Source organism: Phocoena phocoena, chromosome X, assembly GCF_963924675.1.
Source record: "Phocoena phocoena chromosome X, mPhoPho1.1, whole genome shotgun sequence".
NCBI lineage: Eukaryota > Metazoa > Chordata > Mammalia > Artiodactyla > Phocoenidae > Phocoena > Phocoena phocoena.
Window position 1 is genome coordinate 110739236 of NC_089240.1, and position 17777 is coordinate 110757012.

The 17777-nt window shown below is 38.2% G+C and overlaps 1 protein-coding gene across 1 annotated transcript; it reads right to left on the reverse strand.

Moving 5' to 3' along the window:
* Window positions 1–894: 894 nt before the first annotated feature.
* Window positions 895–1857, reverse strand: LOC136142248 (olfactory receptor 5AR1-like). Its single transcript, XM_065900258.1, has one exon. It carries the CDS (start codon window positions 1855–1857, stop codon window positions 895–897), a length of 963 nt encoding a protein of 320 aa, XP_065756330.1.
* Window positions 1858–17777: the final 15920 nt, after the last annotated feature.

Consider the following 17777-nt stretch of genomic DNA (forward strand, 5'->3'; position numbering starts at 1 on the left):
CCCAGTAATCCAGGAAGTGATATAACAGAATGGAAAGGAAATAAGCTCTTTGGACAAAGAGACCCGGATTCAACTCCTGTATTAACCATTAATTAGCTGTGTTACCTTGAGTGAGTTACTTAATGCTTTTTAGCTATAGTATTCTCATCTGTAAAATGGGAGCAACAATAGTACCTATATCACAGAGTTCTTAGGAGGATTATGAGGTAAGTAATTTGGCATTTATCACATAGAAAGGACTCAATAAATGTCAATTTAAATGAAAAGTCATAGTTCAGTTGCCTTTTGGGTGGGATCTTCTGTCTTCCATAAATTAATTGAAAGATGCCAAAAGTTAGTGACCATAGATTTCTTCCTTGTCATCCCTCTCCACCCCTGCATCTGGTATAGGGCTCTGTAAACAATGTGTTCATTAATTTAATGACAATATGAGGCATCATACAAAGCCACAGATAAATAATTGGCTATGGGAAAGGGAGTGGGTCTTAGGGGACAGAAGCTAATATAAATTTGAGAGATCAGATTTACCAGAAAGTGAAAAAATTCGGAAACCTTGGGCCCTGAAGGTTAATAGAGAGGGCAGCATCTTGCCTTATGCAGAAACAGTGTAATGTAGTAGAAAGGGAGTTTCAGAGTCAGTCAGTCCTGAATTGAAATCTAGTTTCCACTGCATTCAAGCTATATGACCTTGGACAAATCTCCAAATCACTCAGGGCCTCAGTTTCTTCATCTGTAAAATTAAAATAATAATATTTGACTTCCAGAGTTGTGGAGAGGATTCAAGGTCTAATCTATTTTAAACGCCTAGAATAATGCTTGAGACATGGTTGGTGGCCAAAAACACATCACCTACCTCTTCTTCCCTTCTCTGTCCTTCCTTTATTGCATTGAACATCATGGAAATCTGGATATGGGGAGGGGGAAGAATTGTGAGGTCTTCCTGAGAACATTCCCAAATGTTTCCTTCACATCTTTGTTCTTCAGACTGTAGATCATGGGGTTGAGCATGGGGATGACCACTGTGTAAAATACAGAGAACAGCCTTTCCCTGTCTAGTAAGTACTCAGAGGTTGGGCACAAGTAAATGAATACCGTGGTTCCGTAGTACAAACTGACATCAGTCAGGTGGGATGCACAAGTGGAGAATGTCTTGTATTTGCCCTGGGCTGAGGGGATTCTGATGATAGCCATGAAGACACATGTGTAGGAGACCAGGACTACTGTAAGGGACACAGACACATTAAAAACACCACAGACAAACAGGAGAAGCCGAAGAACCTGTGTGTCAGAGCAGGAGAGTTTTAAAAGGGAAGGAATATCACAGAAGTAATGAGTGATGACATGGGACTTACAGAAGGCCAGATGAAAGGTTGTGCTAGTGAGAAGCACTGTGTTCATTAGGCCCACTGCATAGCTGGCAGCCACTAGCTGCAAATAGAACCTTGGAAATATGATGATATGGTAGAGCAGAGGGCTGCAGATGGCCACATAGTGGTCATAGGCCATGGAGGCCAAGAGGAAGAACTCAGTGACAGCAAAGATCACAAAGCAGCTTGTCTGGACCACACAACCAGAGAAGGAGATGGTTTGGCAACCAGAGAAAAACCCCATCAACATTTTGGGGACGGTAATGGAAGAATAACATAAATCAATAAAGGACAGGTTGCTGAAGAAGAAATACATGGGAGTGTGGAGTCGGGAGCTCACCACAATGAGAACAAGGAGGCCCAGGTTTCCAACTACTGTGACTGCATAGATGAGGAAGAAGAGGGCAAGGAGGATGGGCTGAAGCTGAAGCTCATTGGTGAAGCCCACAAGGAAGAATTCGCTCAACTCACTGGCATCACCTGCTCCCATTGGGCCACTGCAGGTCTGCGGGAGGGATATGCATGACAATAAGGAGACGTGTACAGCTCAAGTCCTTAAACAGAGACCTGTAGGATCTGGTCCTGGCTACCTAGGGCATGACACACACAGTTGTGTGTGTCAACTGTGACAAATACTTGATCCTGGCTCACTTATTTCTTGCTACCCTCCAGCCTATTGTATACAAGGTTTAAAGGTATGAGAATGGAATTTGAAGTCAGAAAAATGGTTCTTAATCTCAAATTTTGCCACTTATTTTCTCTGTGACCTTGGGGGAGTGTCTTAACCTCTCCGAGTCTTCTTTGTAAACAGGGATAAAATACCAATCTTGTAAGACTGGTTGTAAGGACTAAAGATGATGGTAGGTGTATGTAAAATATCTAGCAAGGCATGGGAAGAAAGCAGGTACTCAGTGAATCTAATTTTCTTCCTCCTTCTACATACTTCTTCCCAGCACCGAACCTGTCCTCAGCTAAAGTTTAACCTGAATATAAAGTCAAGCACACAAATCTTAGACATGGGAGGGACTCTACAAACTTACTAGTTTTTTCATTATCAGTTGTGTGTTTGAGGGACAGCAGGGGATGAGTGGAGGGGGAATATAATATAAAACAATAAAATATAGAGGTAAGAGGGCAAGCTCCAGGATCAATTATAGGGGGGTTAGAATCCAATACTATGGCTTACTAGTTGTGTGACCTTCGACAAGCTAGTTAACCTATCTGAGCTTCAGTTTCCTCACCTTTAATATGACAGTAGCAAAATTTTCCTACTTCATTAATTTACTGTGAAGATGAAATAATTCATGTAAAGCACTTAGCACAGTGTCTGGTGGACACTAGGCATGTGGTAGCTTTTATAATGATTGGGAATCTCCTAGTTTGTCTGTTCAAACCACAATCAAAGAGGCCCCTTTTAGATTCTTCCATTTGCCTCCTTAAGAATCCTTCCCTAACTTAGCTCCTGTTACTACTCATTGTGTTGTGATTCTCCAGTGTGTTGAGGCAGTAAAAAGGGTGAGAACTACTACTCTAATCTAATACTGTTTTCAAGAGGGAGAAATCCAGAAATCAGGACATCAAAAAGGGAGTAATTTGCCCAAAGTTGTCCCGGGATTTGATGGAAGTGCCAGAACTCGAACCCAGGTGTCCGGTCTACAGTATTCCTTCCACTTGGAGTAGGTAACAGCCTCTGACCTCTCTACTTTCAGAAACATGGAATCCATATCCCTATCAGAACACAGGGAACAGCTTAGAAATCACAGTGTTGAATTCTGCTTAGGGCCATTTCTATCCTTTCTCTTAGTCAGGAAGATTGACAATGCCTAACCGTACTTTATTTTAATATTGTTTTTCCTGTTAAGAGCTGAGACAGTGAAGGACAAATTATAGCATTGCACAGAGAATTTATATCATTGGATTTAGAGTCAGAATATCTGAGTTTGAGTTCTGATTCCATACTATTTTTTGCTCTATAGAATTTGGTAAGTCCTTTCTGGGTCATAGTATCTTCACCTGTAAAATGGGCATAATAACACTCGCTCTTCTGTACTCACAAGATTACTGCAAAGATCCAAGGAGAGTCGCCAGGAAAATGCTTTGTAAAGATAAATATAGTCAGGGCAAATATTCAGAAAGCATGCACTGGGATAGCCATGTCAACTTTTAAAAAGTTCTATGACGATTGCTAAATTGCTGCTTTTGAGCCTCCTCCTCCCTGGGTGTTTCACTGACACCTGCCAGCACACCTTGACTTTCACAACACTGGCCTCCCTGTTCTTGCAGGCTACAAGGGAGACCCTGGAAGAGAAAAATTAGACTATCCTCCAGCAACCTGTAAGTTGATGCTTGCTGCCCTTCTGCCCCTCCGAAGTTGTGGCTGCCTGCTTTTGGCTGGTGTTCCGCTAAAGTCACCTTTATGGCCTTCTTTGGGAACTGAAATTTCCACAGTACATAGTACTGGTTGTTAAAATTTTAAATATTATCCTGAATATATTAATAAATACCATTAATAAAGTACCTAGTAAGTGCCACACATTATGCTGGGTGATTGACATAAATTATTTTACTTAATCTTCTTAACCACCTTAGCAAGTAACTACTATTATTAGCATTTCCACCTTACAAACCAGGCAACTGAGGCTTGGAGAATTTCAGTGCCTTGCTCAAGATCTCATAGCTGTTAAGTGGCAGAATCTACATTCAAATATGGTTCTGCAATATTCTAATGCTATTGTTGTATCCATGTTGTCTTTTCTAAATATAGAGTCATACAATTGAAGATTGTTAGTTTTTCCTAAGGGATTTACAAATCTATCCTTTCTCTGTTATCATGCTAATCTTGGAAATAATCAAGATGGTTTCTCTTAATTTTATAGATGATGAATTGAAGCCACAAAAAGTTATGTACTTTGTTCTTGGACATGCATGCATTCATTCACTCAACTAATATTCATTGGATGCTTGGTGTGTTCCAGGCAATGTGATAGGCATGACGGGTATTCATGGACTTTACAATCTAAAGGAAGAGATGGCCAACCAACCAACAACCAACCAAATACATAACTAATATTTGAATAATAAAATTATAAAGAAAACCAAACAAGCTAACGGAATAGAGAGAACTCAGAGTTTGGAAAGGCAACATTAGGTAGAGTGGAAGGTAAAACCTGCCTGAGGAGTTGATATTAGGAGCTAGAATCTGAATGGCGAGAAGCTAGCCATACAGAGTCCAGAGTACACCCAGATGCTTAGTGACATTGTCAGGAATAGAACTGAGGTCTCCTAGATTCTACCCAGAGCTGCCGTCTCCAGGTGGAAGAAAGTTGACTAAGAATGACTGAATATGTGGGACATTCAAAGTTTAATCTGCAAGCACCCCTGTCCTTTATCACCCACCTTTATTCTTTGAATGTCTCTAGAAGTCACAAATATCCACCAGCCACTTTTCTGTTTCTGTACTCATTGAAAATGCTTCAGCTCAGCATCAGTGGTTGGGCTTTTCTCCAGATGTTCCCTTGGCAAGTGCAGATAAGTTTGTGTGCCCACAACTAAGCTCCAAGTTATACTTCCCTCCCCACTTCCCCCTCCAGGCTTGGCCTTTTCTGTGTAATTGGCAGAATCATTAATATAGCAAAGTTTCTGTCTTTGTGGCTGGTCTCCTGAGATGCTGAGGAAAGTAAGCTCAAGGACTGAGCAGCTGTGATGTCCAAGATGGCTGAAGCAGTAAGCAGAGCCATCTCCAATTGGGTGTTTTCACTGACTCATACTGAGAGTTGGGGGACCTGTAGTCACCACTGAGATGTTTTGGGAAGAGTTGGAAGAATCAACTTGACTATGAGATATATCATGTTATAAACTTTTTATCTAAAATACATTCTTAGTCATATTAAAAAGTCTTACCCATAATTAAAATACCAGTTGTTTCCCCAAACATATGAATTCTAGGAATTAAGGATAAATGACCAATACAGAAGATGGTAGTAAGAATATATTTCTCATTTTATGATCTGTCATATTACCTTGTTTACTCAACCTTTTACTCTGATTATAAACTATAAATTACTTTAAACATTAAGGAATTATTTAATTAGTTTTTATGTGGTCAGTAAAGTCTCTAAGTGCCACTCAGTGTTCTAATAACATACACTTGTACCTGAGATATATGTGGCAGCCAGCTGCCTTGTACCATACTGTTTCATTTTTTATCAGACTGGATTTGGTTCTATGCATTTGTTTTATTTTTTCTATTCAATAAATGTTTATTAAATATCTGTCATATGCTTTTCATTGTGTTAGGACCTAGGAATACAAAATCAATAGTAAATTAATAATATCCCCTGCATACACTCCATTCCCACTCCCCAATACATGCACACGTGTGGATGTGCTCACACATATGAACATACAGTATCTCATTTGGAAAGCAAAAGCAGCTTCAGTCTCCTTTGGTGCTGGCTCATTAGCAGCTTTTATAGAAAATACCAAGTTGTTATGCATTTTACGGGCTAAAGCTATTGATTTTAAAGCAAGAAAATTGTTTAAAAAGTAGACTTTATAGCCATGTCTCTTGTGGGCAGATTCATTTAATTCTGTTGCTTGGCTGTGCAGATTTTGTAGCCATTTAAAGGAGAAACTATTTTTTTCTTCAAGTTAAATTGTGGTACATTAGGTAATATTTGAACCAGTTTATGAGCTTCTGTTATGGCATGATGGGCTGACTCACGTCACGTATTGAAGAACGCTGCCCCCAAATTTAATTATCTTGGGGCATTACACCACACAGGGTAAAATGAGCCATTTTGTTCATCACGACTGCAGCCTTTGCTGAAATGAAGGTTATGGGATAACAACTTAAAGGCTAACTCATTAATGCTCAGGGACGAATGAAGTAATGTGCCAGCAGACCAAATTTTCATGTAGAGACCTGTATCTCTTTCCCATGTTGTGATATATTAATGGGGATGTCTTTATCCATTGTCACTGCCTGTAGACATGTGAATACCATAGATGCAATACCTTCTGGGCACTCAGCCTTGCACACTAACTACTTCTCAAACTCCAAATATCTCTCAATGGCTAGAAGAAAAATTGTGATGTGCCATAAAATGCCTAATTTATAAGGATTTCTAACAATGGCATCAGTGTAGTCCCTGCTTTTTTCTCATAGGTGTTTATTAGTGAGCATTGCACCATCCCTAACTATTTGATAGGGGCAATGGAGTAAATTAGTTCTCCAAATTATGAAGGCTGTGGATTTATGCCTCACTGAAAGCATTTCCTTCCTTGCAATGCCAAAGTGAGTGACCTTTCTGACATTTCTCCATCTGTGCCATGCATTTCTGGAGGACATGAGGAATAGTCTTGATGATACCCAAATGTGTTTCCCCTCTTTGTATTTTTTAAATATTTTACACAATTTTTAAATGTTACTTTCCATTTACAGTTATTGCAAAATATTGGCTATATTCCCCGTGTTGTACAATACATCCTTGAGCCTGTCTTACACCCAACAGTTTGTGCCTCCCACTCCCCCACCTCTATGTTGCCCCTCTCCCCCCCTCACTGGTAACCACTAGTTTGTTCTATATCTGTGAGTCTGATTTTTTGTTATATTCACTAGCTTGTTGTAATTTTTAGATTCCACGTATAAATGATATCATACAGTATTTGTCTTTCCCTGTCTGACTTATTTCACTTAGCGTAATGCCCTCCACCTCCATCCATGTTGCTGCAAATGGCAAAATTTCATTCTTTTTATGGCTGAGTAGTATTCCACTGCATATATATACCATGTCTTCTTTATCCATTCATCTGCTGATGGACACCTAGATTTCTTCCATATCTTGGCAATTGTAAATAATGCTGCTATGAACATTGGGGTGCATGTACCTTTTTGAACTAGTGTGTGTTTTTGGTTTTTTCGGATATATACCCAGGAGAGTGATTGCTGGGTCATATGGTAATTCTATTTTTAGCTTTCTGAGAAACATCCATACTGTTTTCCATGGTGGCTGCACCGATTTACATTCCCACCAACAGTGTATGAAGGTTCCCTTTTCTCTACATCCTTGCCAACATTTGTTATTTTTGGTCTTTTTGAAAATAGCCATTCTGACAGGTGTGAGGTGATATCTCATTGTGGTCTTGATTTGCATTTCCCTGATGATTAGGGATGTTGAGTATATTTTCATGTTCCTGTTGGCCACCTGTATTTCCTCTGTGGAAAATTGTCTATTCAGTTCTTCTGCCCATTTGTTAATCAGGTTGTTTGTTTTTTTGATGTTGAGTTGTATGAGTGGTTTATATATGTTGGATATTAATCCCTTATCATTTGGAAGTATTTTATCCCATTCAGTAGGTTGTCTTTTTACTTTCTCAATGGTTTCCTTTGCTGTGCAGAAACTTTTAAGTTTAATTAGGTTTAATTTGTTTATTTTTGCTTTTATTTCTTTTACTTCAGGAGACGGATCCAAAAAATATATTGCTGTGATTTATGTTAAAAAGTGTTCTGCTTATGTTTTCCTCTAGGAGTTTTATAGTATCTGGGCTTACATTTACGTCTTTAATCCATTTTGAGTTTATTTTTGTGTATGGTGTTAGAGAATGTTCTAATTTCATTCCTTTAAATGTAGCTGTCCAGTTTTCCCAGCACCACTTATTGAAGAGGCTGTCTTTTCTCCATTGTATATTCTTGCCTCCTTTGTCATAGATTAATTGACCATAAGTGTGTGGGTTTATTTATGGGCTCTCTATCCTGTTCCATTGATCTATGTATCTATTTTTGTGCCAGTACCATACTGTTTTGATTATCATAGCTTTGTAGTATAGTCTGAAATCAGGGAGCATGATTCCTCCAGCTCTGTTCTTCTTTCTCAAGATTGTTTTGGCTATGTAGGGTCTTTTGTGTTCCCATACAAATTTTAAAATTATTTGTTCTAGTTTTTGGCCATGCAGTCTGGCATGCAGGATCTTAGTTCCCTGACCAGGGATTCAACCATACCTCCTGCATTGGGAGTGCAGAGTCTTAACCACTGGACCACCAGGGAAGTCTTATTTGTGTCTGCCTTAATTTCTTTCATCAGTGTCTTATAGTTTTTGGAGTACAGGTCTTTTGCCTCCTTAGGTAGGTTTATTCCTAGGTATTTTATTCTTTTTGATGTGATGGTAAATGGGATTGTTTCTTAATTTCTCTTCCTGATACATCATTATTAGTGTATAGAAATGTAACAGATTTCTGTATATTAATTTTATATCATGCAACTTTACTGAATTCATTGGTGCACTCTAGTAGTTTTCTGGTGGCACCTTTAGAATTTTCTGTGTGTAGTATCATGTCATCTGCAAACAGTTAATTGTATTTCTAAATTTAAGCAATGAACAATTAGAAGTAAAAATTTTGAAAATATATGTATATCATTTTAAATGGGTCCAAAAAAGAAATTGCCAAGTATTAATATAACAAACTTGTATAGGATTTGTATGCTGACAACTATAAAATTCTGATGAAAGATTTCAAGGAAGATATAAATGGTGAGACATACCATGAGCATGGATTGGAGGATTCAATGTAATAAAGATGCCAGTTCTCCCCAAAGTAATCTATAAATTTAATGCAATAGCAATGAAAATCCCAGCAGAATTTTGTGGTTATTGTTACTACAGACAATAGGAATTTCCATATTCTAAATTTTATATAAAAGGAAAAAGAAAATAAAATAGCTAAAACAATTTTGAGAAAAAGAACAAAGTTGAAGGACTCACACTAACAGGTTTTAAGACTTTGAATAAATCTACAGTAATGAATGCAGTATGCATTGGCAAAGGAATAGAACCTTGGATCAATGGACCAGAATAGATAGTTGAGAAATAGACCCAGGCAAATGTGGCCATTTGGTCTTTGACAAAGGTATAAAAGCAATTCATTGGAGGAATTGTAGTCTTTTCATCAAATAGAACAAACGGCCATTCATATGGAAAAAATAAAAATGAACTCTGACCTCAACTTCACACCTGATACAAAAATTAATTCCAAATGGTGCATAGATATAAATATAAAATGTAAAGCTTTAAAGCTTATGGAAAACATAGGAGAAAACTTATATAATCTGAGTTTAAGCAAAAGTTCTTAGAAAGGAAATGAAAACCATGATATGTAAAAGAAAAGAATAAATAAGTTCTTTGTTAAAATTAAGAACTTTTTCTCTGTCAAAGGTGCTGCCATGAAGATGAAAAGACAAAGACTGGGAGAAAATATTTGCAATTCATACATCCGACAAGGGACTTGTATCCAGGATATATAAATAATTCTGAAAACTCAACACTAAAAAAACAATCCAATTAAAAAATGGGCAAAGGGCATAAGCAGACATTTCACTGAAGAGAATATACAGATAAAATAAGCACAGGGGAAGATATTTAACATCATTTGTTATTAGGCAGATGCAAATTAAAAACAAGATAACACTATACACCTATTAGAATGTCTTTTGGAATACTAGTCTGGTGAGAATGTGGAGCAACTGGAATTCTTATATGTTGTTCTTGGGAATGCAAAATGGTACAGCCACTCTAGAAAACTTATTGGAAGTTTCTTATCATGTTAAAAATGCACCTGCCATATGACCAAGCAATTGTACTCTTGGTAATTTTTCTTAGAGAAATGAAAACTTATACTCAGATAAAAATTTATATACAATTGTTTATAACAGCTTTGTTCATAATAGTGAAAAACTGGAAACAATCTAAACATCCTTCAATGGATGAGTGGTAAAACAAACTGTGGTACAGCCATACAGTGGAATACTAACTACTCAGCAAAACAAACAAAAAACATTTCTGCCCTGGAAGCTCTCCCTGGAAGTTCTTACAGTTTCAGACAAATGCATTTGGATGCAAATGGTTTAGAGCCAACAGAATAAAGTCATTTGACTACATTACTAACTAAAGGGAGGTCAAGATGATTATGATTACCATGTTGTGGATTAGACCTGCTAGTGGTGGAATGAAAGGACTTGGGAAATAGAGAAACATGAGCCAGAGATAAAGTCATTGGATACTTATGAAGTGCCTTCTGAGCTCATGCAGTGCACTATCCTAGCAATGGGGACTGGTGAGCTTAAAATTTATTGTACAACAAGGAAATATGTAAGTGATTGCAGGAGGAAATTAGGTACCAGTCATTCAGGGGTTATAGATTAAATGCATTCATAACAAGTTGAATGTAAAGTGAATAGCCTACCATATAGAAAATCATATTTTCTCACTGACTTCCATTATGACTGGAGAGATGTAATATTTTTATTTTGCTTCAGCTAAAATAAACATCACATTTCAGTTCCAAATGGTTGATTCAAAAAGCATGCTGCCTTTGTTGCTATATGTGAGGTTTAAGTCTTTCACAATCTCTGAAGTCCAAATGGTCAATCAAGCCACTTAAAATTTCAAGATATTTTAAAGCACCCTATGAATGATATACCACCAAGCAAATCCCCATTTAATGGACATACTCCCTGATATCAGGTTAGAAATAAGTAGTGCAAGGAGCAGAAGCTTGGGAAACAAACAGAAAAGGTTACAATCCCAGCACCACCACACCATCTGTGTTGACCTTGGGATATAACCTATCTGAACCTCAATTTACTGTATAAGGGACTTTGTTTCCATGGGATCATAATATGGGAACCAGCTATGCTATTGAAGCAGATAGTACAAGTTTGTACCTATGTAAGTCATGTAGAAATTTCTGAGACTCATCAGAGACAAGAAAACAAGCCCTTATTTGCACATTAACACTTTAATCATAAAGATATAAACACACTTCTTACCTTCAAGCAAATATATTAATGGTACTGTATTAAAAGCAATGCCTTTGATATGAAATGTGTTACTTCATTGGACTTCATAAAATATATAGTCTACATTAAGGGACTATTGTAAAATGTTGTTTACTTTTAATAAACTAGACTAGTGATACCTCAAAACTTTTAATGAAAGTTTCATCTGAACAGTTGGAAAAGAATAATGGATGGAATTCTGAAAAAAATTCTATCAAAACTTTTTTCTACAGATCTTTTGTTTTGGCATGGAGATCACCTCACTGTAGAACCAGAAAACACCCTCTCTCTTCCCAGGAAGTAACCATGTCAGGATCGTGGGGTGGAGGTAGGTGATTCCATAGCACAGGCTGAGAAGAACTGTATTGCGGTTAGTGAAATCAGGGAGTTCAAAGCTGGAAATCATGTTTTGGAAATTAGCTTGAACTTGGGAGGAATGGCACTGAAGTGAGCAGAAGTGAGAGCTGAAGAAGGAGGGGTGGAATATAAGAGATGGGAGGACTCCTGAGTTGATGGTCAGTTGAATCTCTTGGACTAGAGACAAGGGAGAATAAAGGGCCACAGATACTGACAAAGTCATCACAGGTCATTCATGTTAAGAGAAAGAACGCTGTGATACACAAGATGCTTAAGATTCTCATTGTGCTTTTAGGACCTCAGAAAGAGAAGGGTAGCCCAGGCTTGGAAAACACCTTTGCTAGAAATTTGAGAATGGAGAAATTGAATGGCCAAAATCTAGGCAGAACTGAAAGATAAATTGAGACTAACCCCCATGAGAGTGACCATGTCCAGGTTCCCCATCATGATGACAGTATACAAGACGATGAATGGTCCAAAGAGAGGGGTTAAACCAAAGGTAATGATGCTGAGGAAGTTCAGTCATCCCTTGGAGAAGGAATTTTGTCACTACACTGGGATTTCTCTCCCATGGTTTCCAAAAGGCATCTAGGACAGAACTCCCAAGACACAGACTCAGCAATCTGGACAGGAATTTACACTGAGAGATCTTCTGGCGCAGTACCTTGCCTTCAGGTTGGTGAGGGTCTCAACTTGTGATTGTCAATGTTAACTCTAATGTCTCTGTTCAACCTCAATGATCTTTTATGGCATAAAAAATGCTCTTTGCTCCACATTTATGGATTTTAAATTCCCTCTCTTAAGGGCTGGTTACCAAATTATGGGAAAGGACAGTGAAATTGAGTGAAGCTAGAAAAGGAAGGCTGCAAAACCCAGAAAGCTGTAAAGAGAACAGGTATACTACATCTTCCACTCTTGCCTTTTTTCCTTGCTGTAACTTGCATCTTCGCATAGATAGTAAGAAAGGGGTCAGACCTAGGGCCCAATCTTGGTGTAGTTTTCACTTAATAATTGAAACCCAAAGGACAAGGACCCTGAGAATAAGTTTTGTTTCTGTTTCCCAATCAAGAAGCAAAGTTCTCACTGTGTCACTCCCTTCTCAATATACTCATGTGTCTTCCCAGTCTTACTGGATTAATTTCCCATTTCACAGTTTGGCATTTAAGGCTCTCTTTCTACAACACGTTTCCAATTATTTCCAGCCTTGGTTTTACTGTCCACGTTCACAAAACTTACAGTGGGGATTTCAACCAGTAACAATTGTATTCTCTCTCTGGCTGAAGTGTAAAAATTAAGTCATGAAGGATGAGACAGCACCATCTTTTTTTTTAACATCATTATTGGAGGATAATTGCTTTACAATGGTGCGTTAGTTTCTGCTTTATAACAAAGTGAATCAGCTATACATATACATATATCCCCATATTCCCTCCCTCTTGTGTCTCCCTCTCACTGTCCCTATCCCACCCCTCTAGGTGGTCAAAAAGCACCGAGCTGATCTCCCTGTGCTATGTGGCTGCTTCCCACTAGCTATCTATTTTACATTTGGTAGTATATATAAGTCCATGCCACTCTCTCACTTCGTCCCAGCTTACCCTTCCCCTCCCCGTGTCCTCAAGTCCATTCTCTACATCTGTGTCTTTATTCCTGTCCTGCCCCTAGGTTCTTCAGAACAACTTTTTTTTTAGATTCCATATGTATATGTTAGTGTACGGTATTTATTTTTCTCTTTCTGACCTATTTCACACCGTATGATAGTCTCTAGATCCATCCACCTCACTACAAATAACTAAATTTCTTTCTTATTATGGCTGAGTAATATTCCATTGTATATATGTGCCACATCACCTTTATCCATTCATCTGTCAATGGACACTTAGGTTGCTTCCATGTCCTGGCTATTATAAATAGAGCTGCAATGAACATCGTGATACATGACTCTTTTTGAATTATGGTTTCCTCAGGGTATCTGCCCAGTAGTGGGACTGCTGGGTCGTATGGTAGTACTATTTTTAGTTTTTTAAGGAACCTCCATACTTTTCTCCATAGTGGCAGCACCAATTTACATTCCCACGAACAATGCAAAAGGGTTCCCTTTTCCCCACACCCTCTCCAGCATTTGTTGTTTGTAGATTTTTTGATGATGGCCATTCTTACAGGTGTGAGGTGATACCTCACTGTAGTTTTGATTTGCATTTCTCTAATGATTAGTGATGTTGACCGTCCTTTCATGTGTTCGTTGGCAATCTGTGTATCTTCCTTGGAGAAATGTCCACCTAGGTCTTCTGCCCACTCTTGGATTGGGTTGCCTGCTTTTTTGATATTGAGCTGCATGAGCTGCTTGTAAATGTTGGAGATTAATCCATTGTCAGTTGCTTCATTGGCAAATATTTTCTCCCATTCTGAGGGCTGTCTTTTCATCTTGTTTATGTTTTCTTTTGCTGTGCAAAAGCTTTGAAGTTTCATTAGGTCCCATTTGTTTATTTTTGTTTTTATTTCCATTTCTCTAGGAGGTGGGTCAAAAAGGATCTTGCTGTGATTTATGTCATACAGTGTTCTCTATGTTTTCCTCTAAGATTTTTATAGTGTTTGGCCTTACACTTAGGTCTTTAATTCATTTTGAGTTTATTTTTGTGTATGGTGTTAGGGAGTGTTCTAATTTCATTCTTTCACATGTAGCTGTCCAGTTTTCCCAGCACCTCTTATTGAAGAGGCTGTCTTTTCTCCATTGCATATTCTTGCCTCATTTATCAAAAATAAGGTTTGTCTCTGGGCTTTCTATCCTGTTCCATTGATCTATATTTCTGTTTTTGTGCCAGTACCATACTGTTTTGATAACTTTAGCCTTGTAGTATAGTCTGAAGTCCAGGAGCCTGATTCCTCCAGCTCCGTTTTTCTTAAGATTGCTTTGGCTATTTGGGGTCTTTTGTGTCTCCATACAAATTGTGAATTTTTTTGTTCTAGTTCTGTGAAAAATGCCAGTGGTAAATTGATAGGGGTTGCATTGAATCTGCAGATTGCTTTGGGTAGTAGAGTCATTTTCACAGTGCTGATTCTTCCAATCCAAGAACATGGTATATCTCTCCATCTGTTTGTATCTTCTTTAATTTCTTTCATCACTTTCTTATACTTTTCTGCATACAGGTCTTTTGTCTCCTTAGGTAGGTTTATTCCTAGGTATTTTATTCTTTTTGTTGCAGTGGTAAATGGGAGTGTTTCCTTAATTTCTCTTTCAGATTTTTCATCATTAGTGTATAGGAATGCAAGAGATTTCAGTGCATTAATTTTGTATCCTGCTACTTTACCAAATTCATTGATTAGTTCTAATAGTTTTCTGGTAGCATCTTTAGGATTCTCTATGTATAGTAGCATGTCATCTGCAAACAGTGACAGCTTTACTTCTTCTTTTCCGATTTGGATTCCTTTTATTTCTTTTTCTTCTCTAATTGCTGTGGCTAAACCTTCCAAAACTATGTTGAATAATAGGGACACCACCATCTTGATACTGTTATGCAGTCCCTGGGATGTGTTGGGGAGCAGAGCCTGAGGGGAAAATAAAAGACCAGGATGCTGCCTGATAATGCAATCTCTTTGTGATCAGACTGAGACACTGGGCCCATAATGATGTCACAATGGGTATGCCTGGGTATATATGGATTTGCTTAACCCAACTGTTTGGAATATTCCAACTTCTCACTCTCTTTGAGTCCATTCCAGCCTCTGTGCCCTTATGCTGACCAATATGCTTATGTGCATTTCTCTTCCTCTCAGTAGTCCAAGCTTCTTCTCTGTTAAGTTCTAGCTCCGAATGCTCTCTTTCAGAGGAAGCTTCTCTGATTGTTTCTTTCTCTGTATACCTATTGTCCTTCCTTACTCTCTCTGGACTCTTTTAACAATCACACATATGTTGCTACTATCAATAACTGAATTAAGGCCCTCAACAAGATCCCAAGTCCCCCAAGGCAATCTGCCATGGCCTTTTTAGTCCTCTCTCCATCCAATTCCAGTCTCAAAATTTTATTCTTTCTTGGCATGCATAACTCCACTCCCTCTAGGAGGTTCTAATTCTCTCACCATTCTTTTTCAATCTTTTGCTGGATACTCTTCTTCTACCCAAACTTTAATTGTTGGGATTCTTTCATTCACTCATTTGTATCTTAATTTGATTTACAGTTACACTATGACAGTCTGTGCAAATTGTTCATGAATCTCTTCCCTTCCTTTCCCTTCCCTCTCCCCTCCTCCTCTTTCTCCTTGCCTTCCTCTCCTCTTAAAACATCAACTAACTTGAAAGTGCTGATGACCCCTATTCCATAACTTTAACCCAAATGTTTCTCTTCAGTTTCAGTCCTGTTTCTAGCTGCTTACTGGATGTTCTCTCCTAGATATCAGAGAATGTATCCCAAACCGAATATCTTCTACCTCTTTCAACTTGGCCTTCTCCTTGTATCTCTCATTTCCATTAATTGTTTAATGTTTTACCAATTCATCATCATCATTGGCTTTCTTATGACTACCTCCTATGTCTAATCAGTCACAAAACCTTACTAATTCAACTTCTCAGAAATCTCTCACATCTGTTTATCCCCATCCTTGCATGTGTCTACTGTTATTGCCTTAGTTCTGGTCTTCATACTCTTTTATATGGGTTATTGTAATAGTAACTTTAGTCATCTTTCTTCCTAGCTCCCCCCAGTCCATCTTCCACCTGCTTCTAAAGTTATCTTGCTAAATGAATTTGACCATGTAATTCCTCTGCTTTGGAAATGTTTATAATTCTCCACTGTATACAGTAGAAAGTCCACCCAATTTGACATAGCAGTTTCAGGCCAACACAATCTGGCCCCAAATCAGTTTTCCAGATGTACTTCCCATCATTCCCTCCATGTGCTCTACACTTCAGCTCCACTTAAGCTACAGTTCTCCAGCACATGAATATATAACATAATGTAAAATCCTCTATTTTAATCCTGATTACATTGTTTTAAGGTATTTATAAGTATCCTAAAGGCAAGGACTATGTATTATTCACCTTTGTAGTCTCAGTATTGGGCATAAGTAGATCTCAATAAATATTACATAAACTCATGAATGAATGATAACCTGGATTTGAATTCCATTTCTTTTTTTATTAGTTATCCATTTTATACATATTAGTGTATATATGTCAATCCCAATCTCCCAATTCATCACACCACCACCACCACCACCTGCCACTTTTTGTGACTTTTGAGCAGTTATCTAAGCTTTCAGAGCCTTAATTTCCACATCTGTAAACTGGGCATAGTAATAATTGCCATCCAGCCCTATAGATTTTGAAGGGAGTTTTATTTTATATGTCCCTTTTATGTCTTTTAACCTCTAAATTCTCAAAACCCTACCCTGGCTTTGGCAGACAGTGGCAGAAGCAACAAGGGAAGTGCTCTGGGGCCAAACCCTGAGCAGCAGCTGCAGTGGGCCTGCCTCACAGCTGCTGCCTAGGCTCTTGGGAACTTTGCATTGTTAACCCTTTGGGTGTAGTTCTTGAGAACCCTAAGGATTATTTAACCTTTAACATTTTGCTTCTTGGTTTCTGGATAACCAACACAGATTATTCACCTGCCCAATCTGCTTCATCTTTTCTGGGCAACCCTTCTCAAGCAGACCATGATTAGATAGATACAACACACTCACCAATGTCTCAGATGAAATGACTTCTTAAGCTTTCCCCATCTTGGTGGCTGTCCTGTAGACATGTTTCCCTTTTTCAGTTAACACAGTGCTCCAGGTATGGCTTGACCTGTATAAAGAACCGTTAGACTCAAACCTCTGTTCTTTTAGACATTCATATTGTATTACTGATAGGTCAACTTGCATGATTTTATTTAGCAACTGTGTCACACCCTTGCCTCACATCAGCCTGGGAGCAAGTGTAAAACCCCAGGGAATCTCTACACCAATTGCTGTCACGACAAATCATCTGGTATATGTGTACTTGATGTTCTGAATCTTTAAGGAGAACTGGGAAATTTTCATTAATTTCTATTCATCATTCCAATATCTTGATAATTGTTACTATCTTGATTCTATTATCCATCTTTTTCAGCTCTCATTCCTGTATTCCTCTCTTCTTATACCCAGCTTTGAGTCATCTGCCTGTTTGATCATTTGTCTGTGTCCTCATCCACATAATCTGTATATTTTTTTCTCCAATTCTTTACTGTGGGAAAATATACATAAC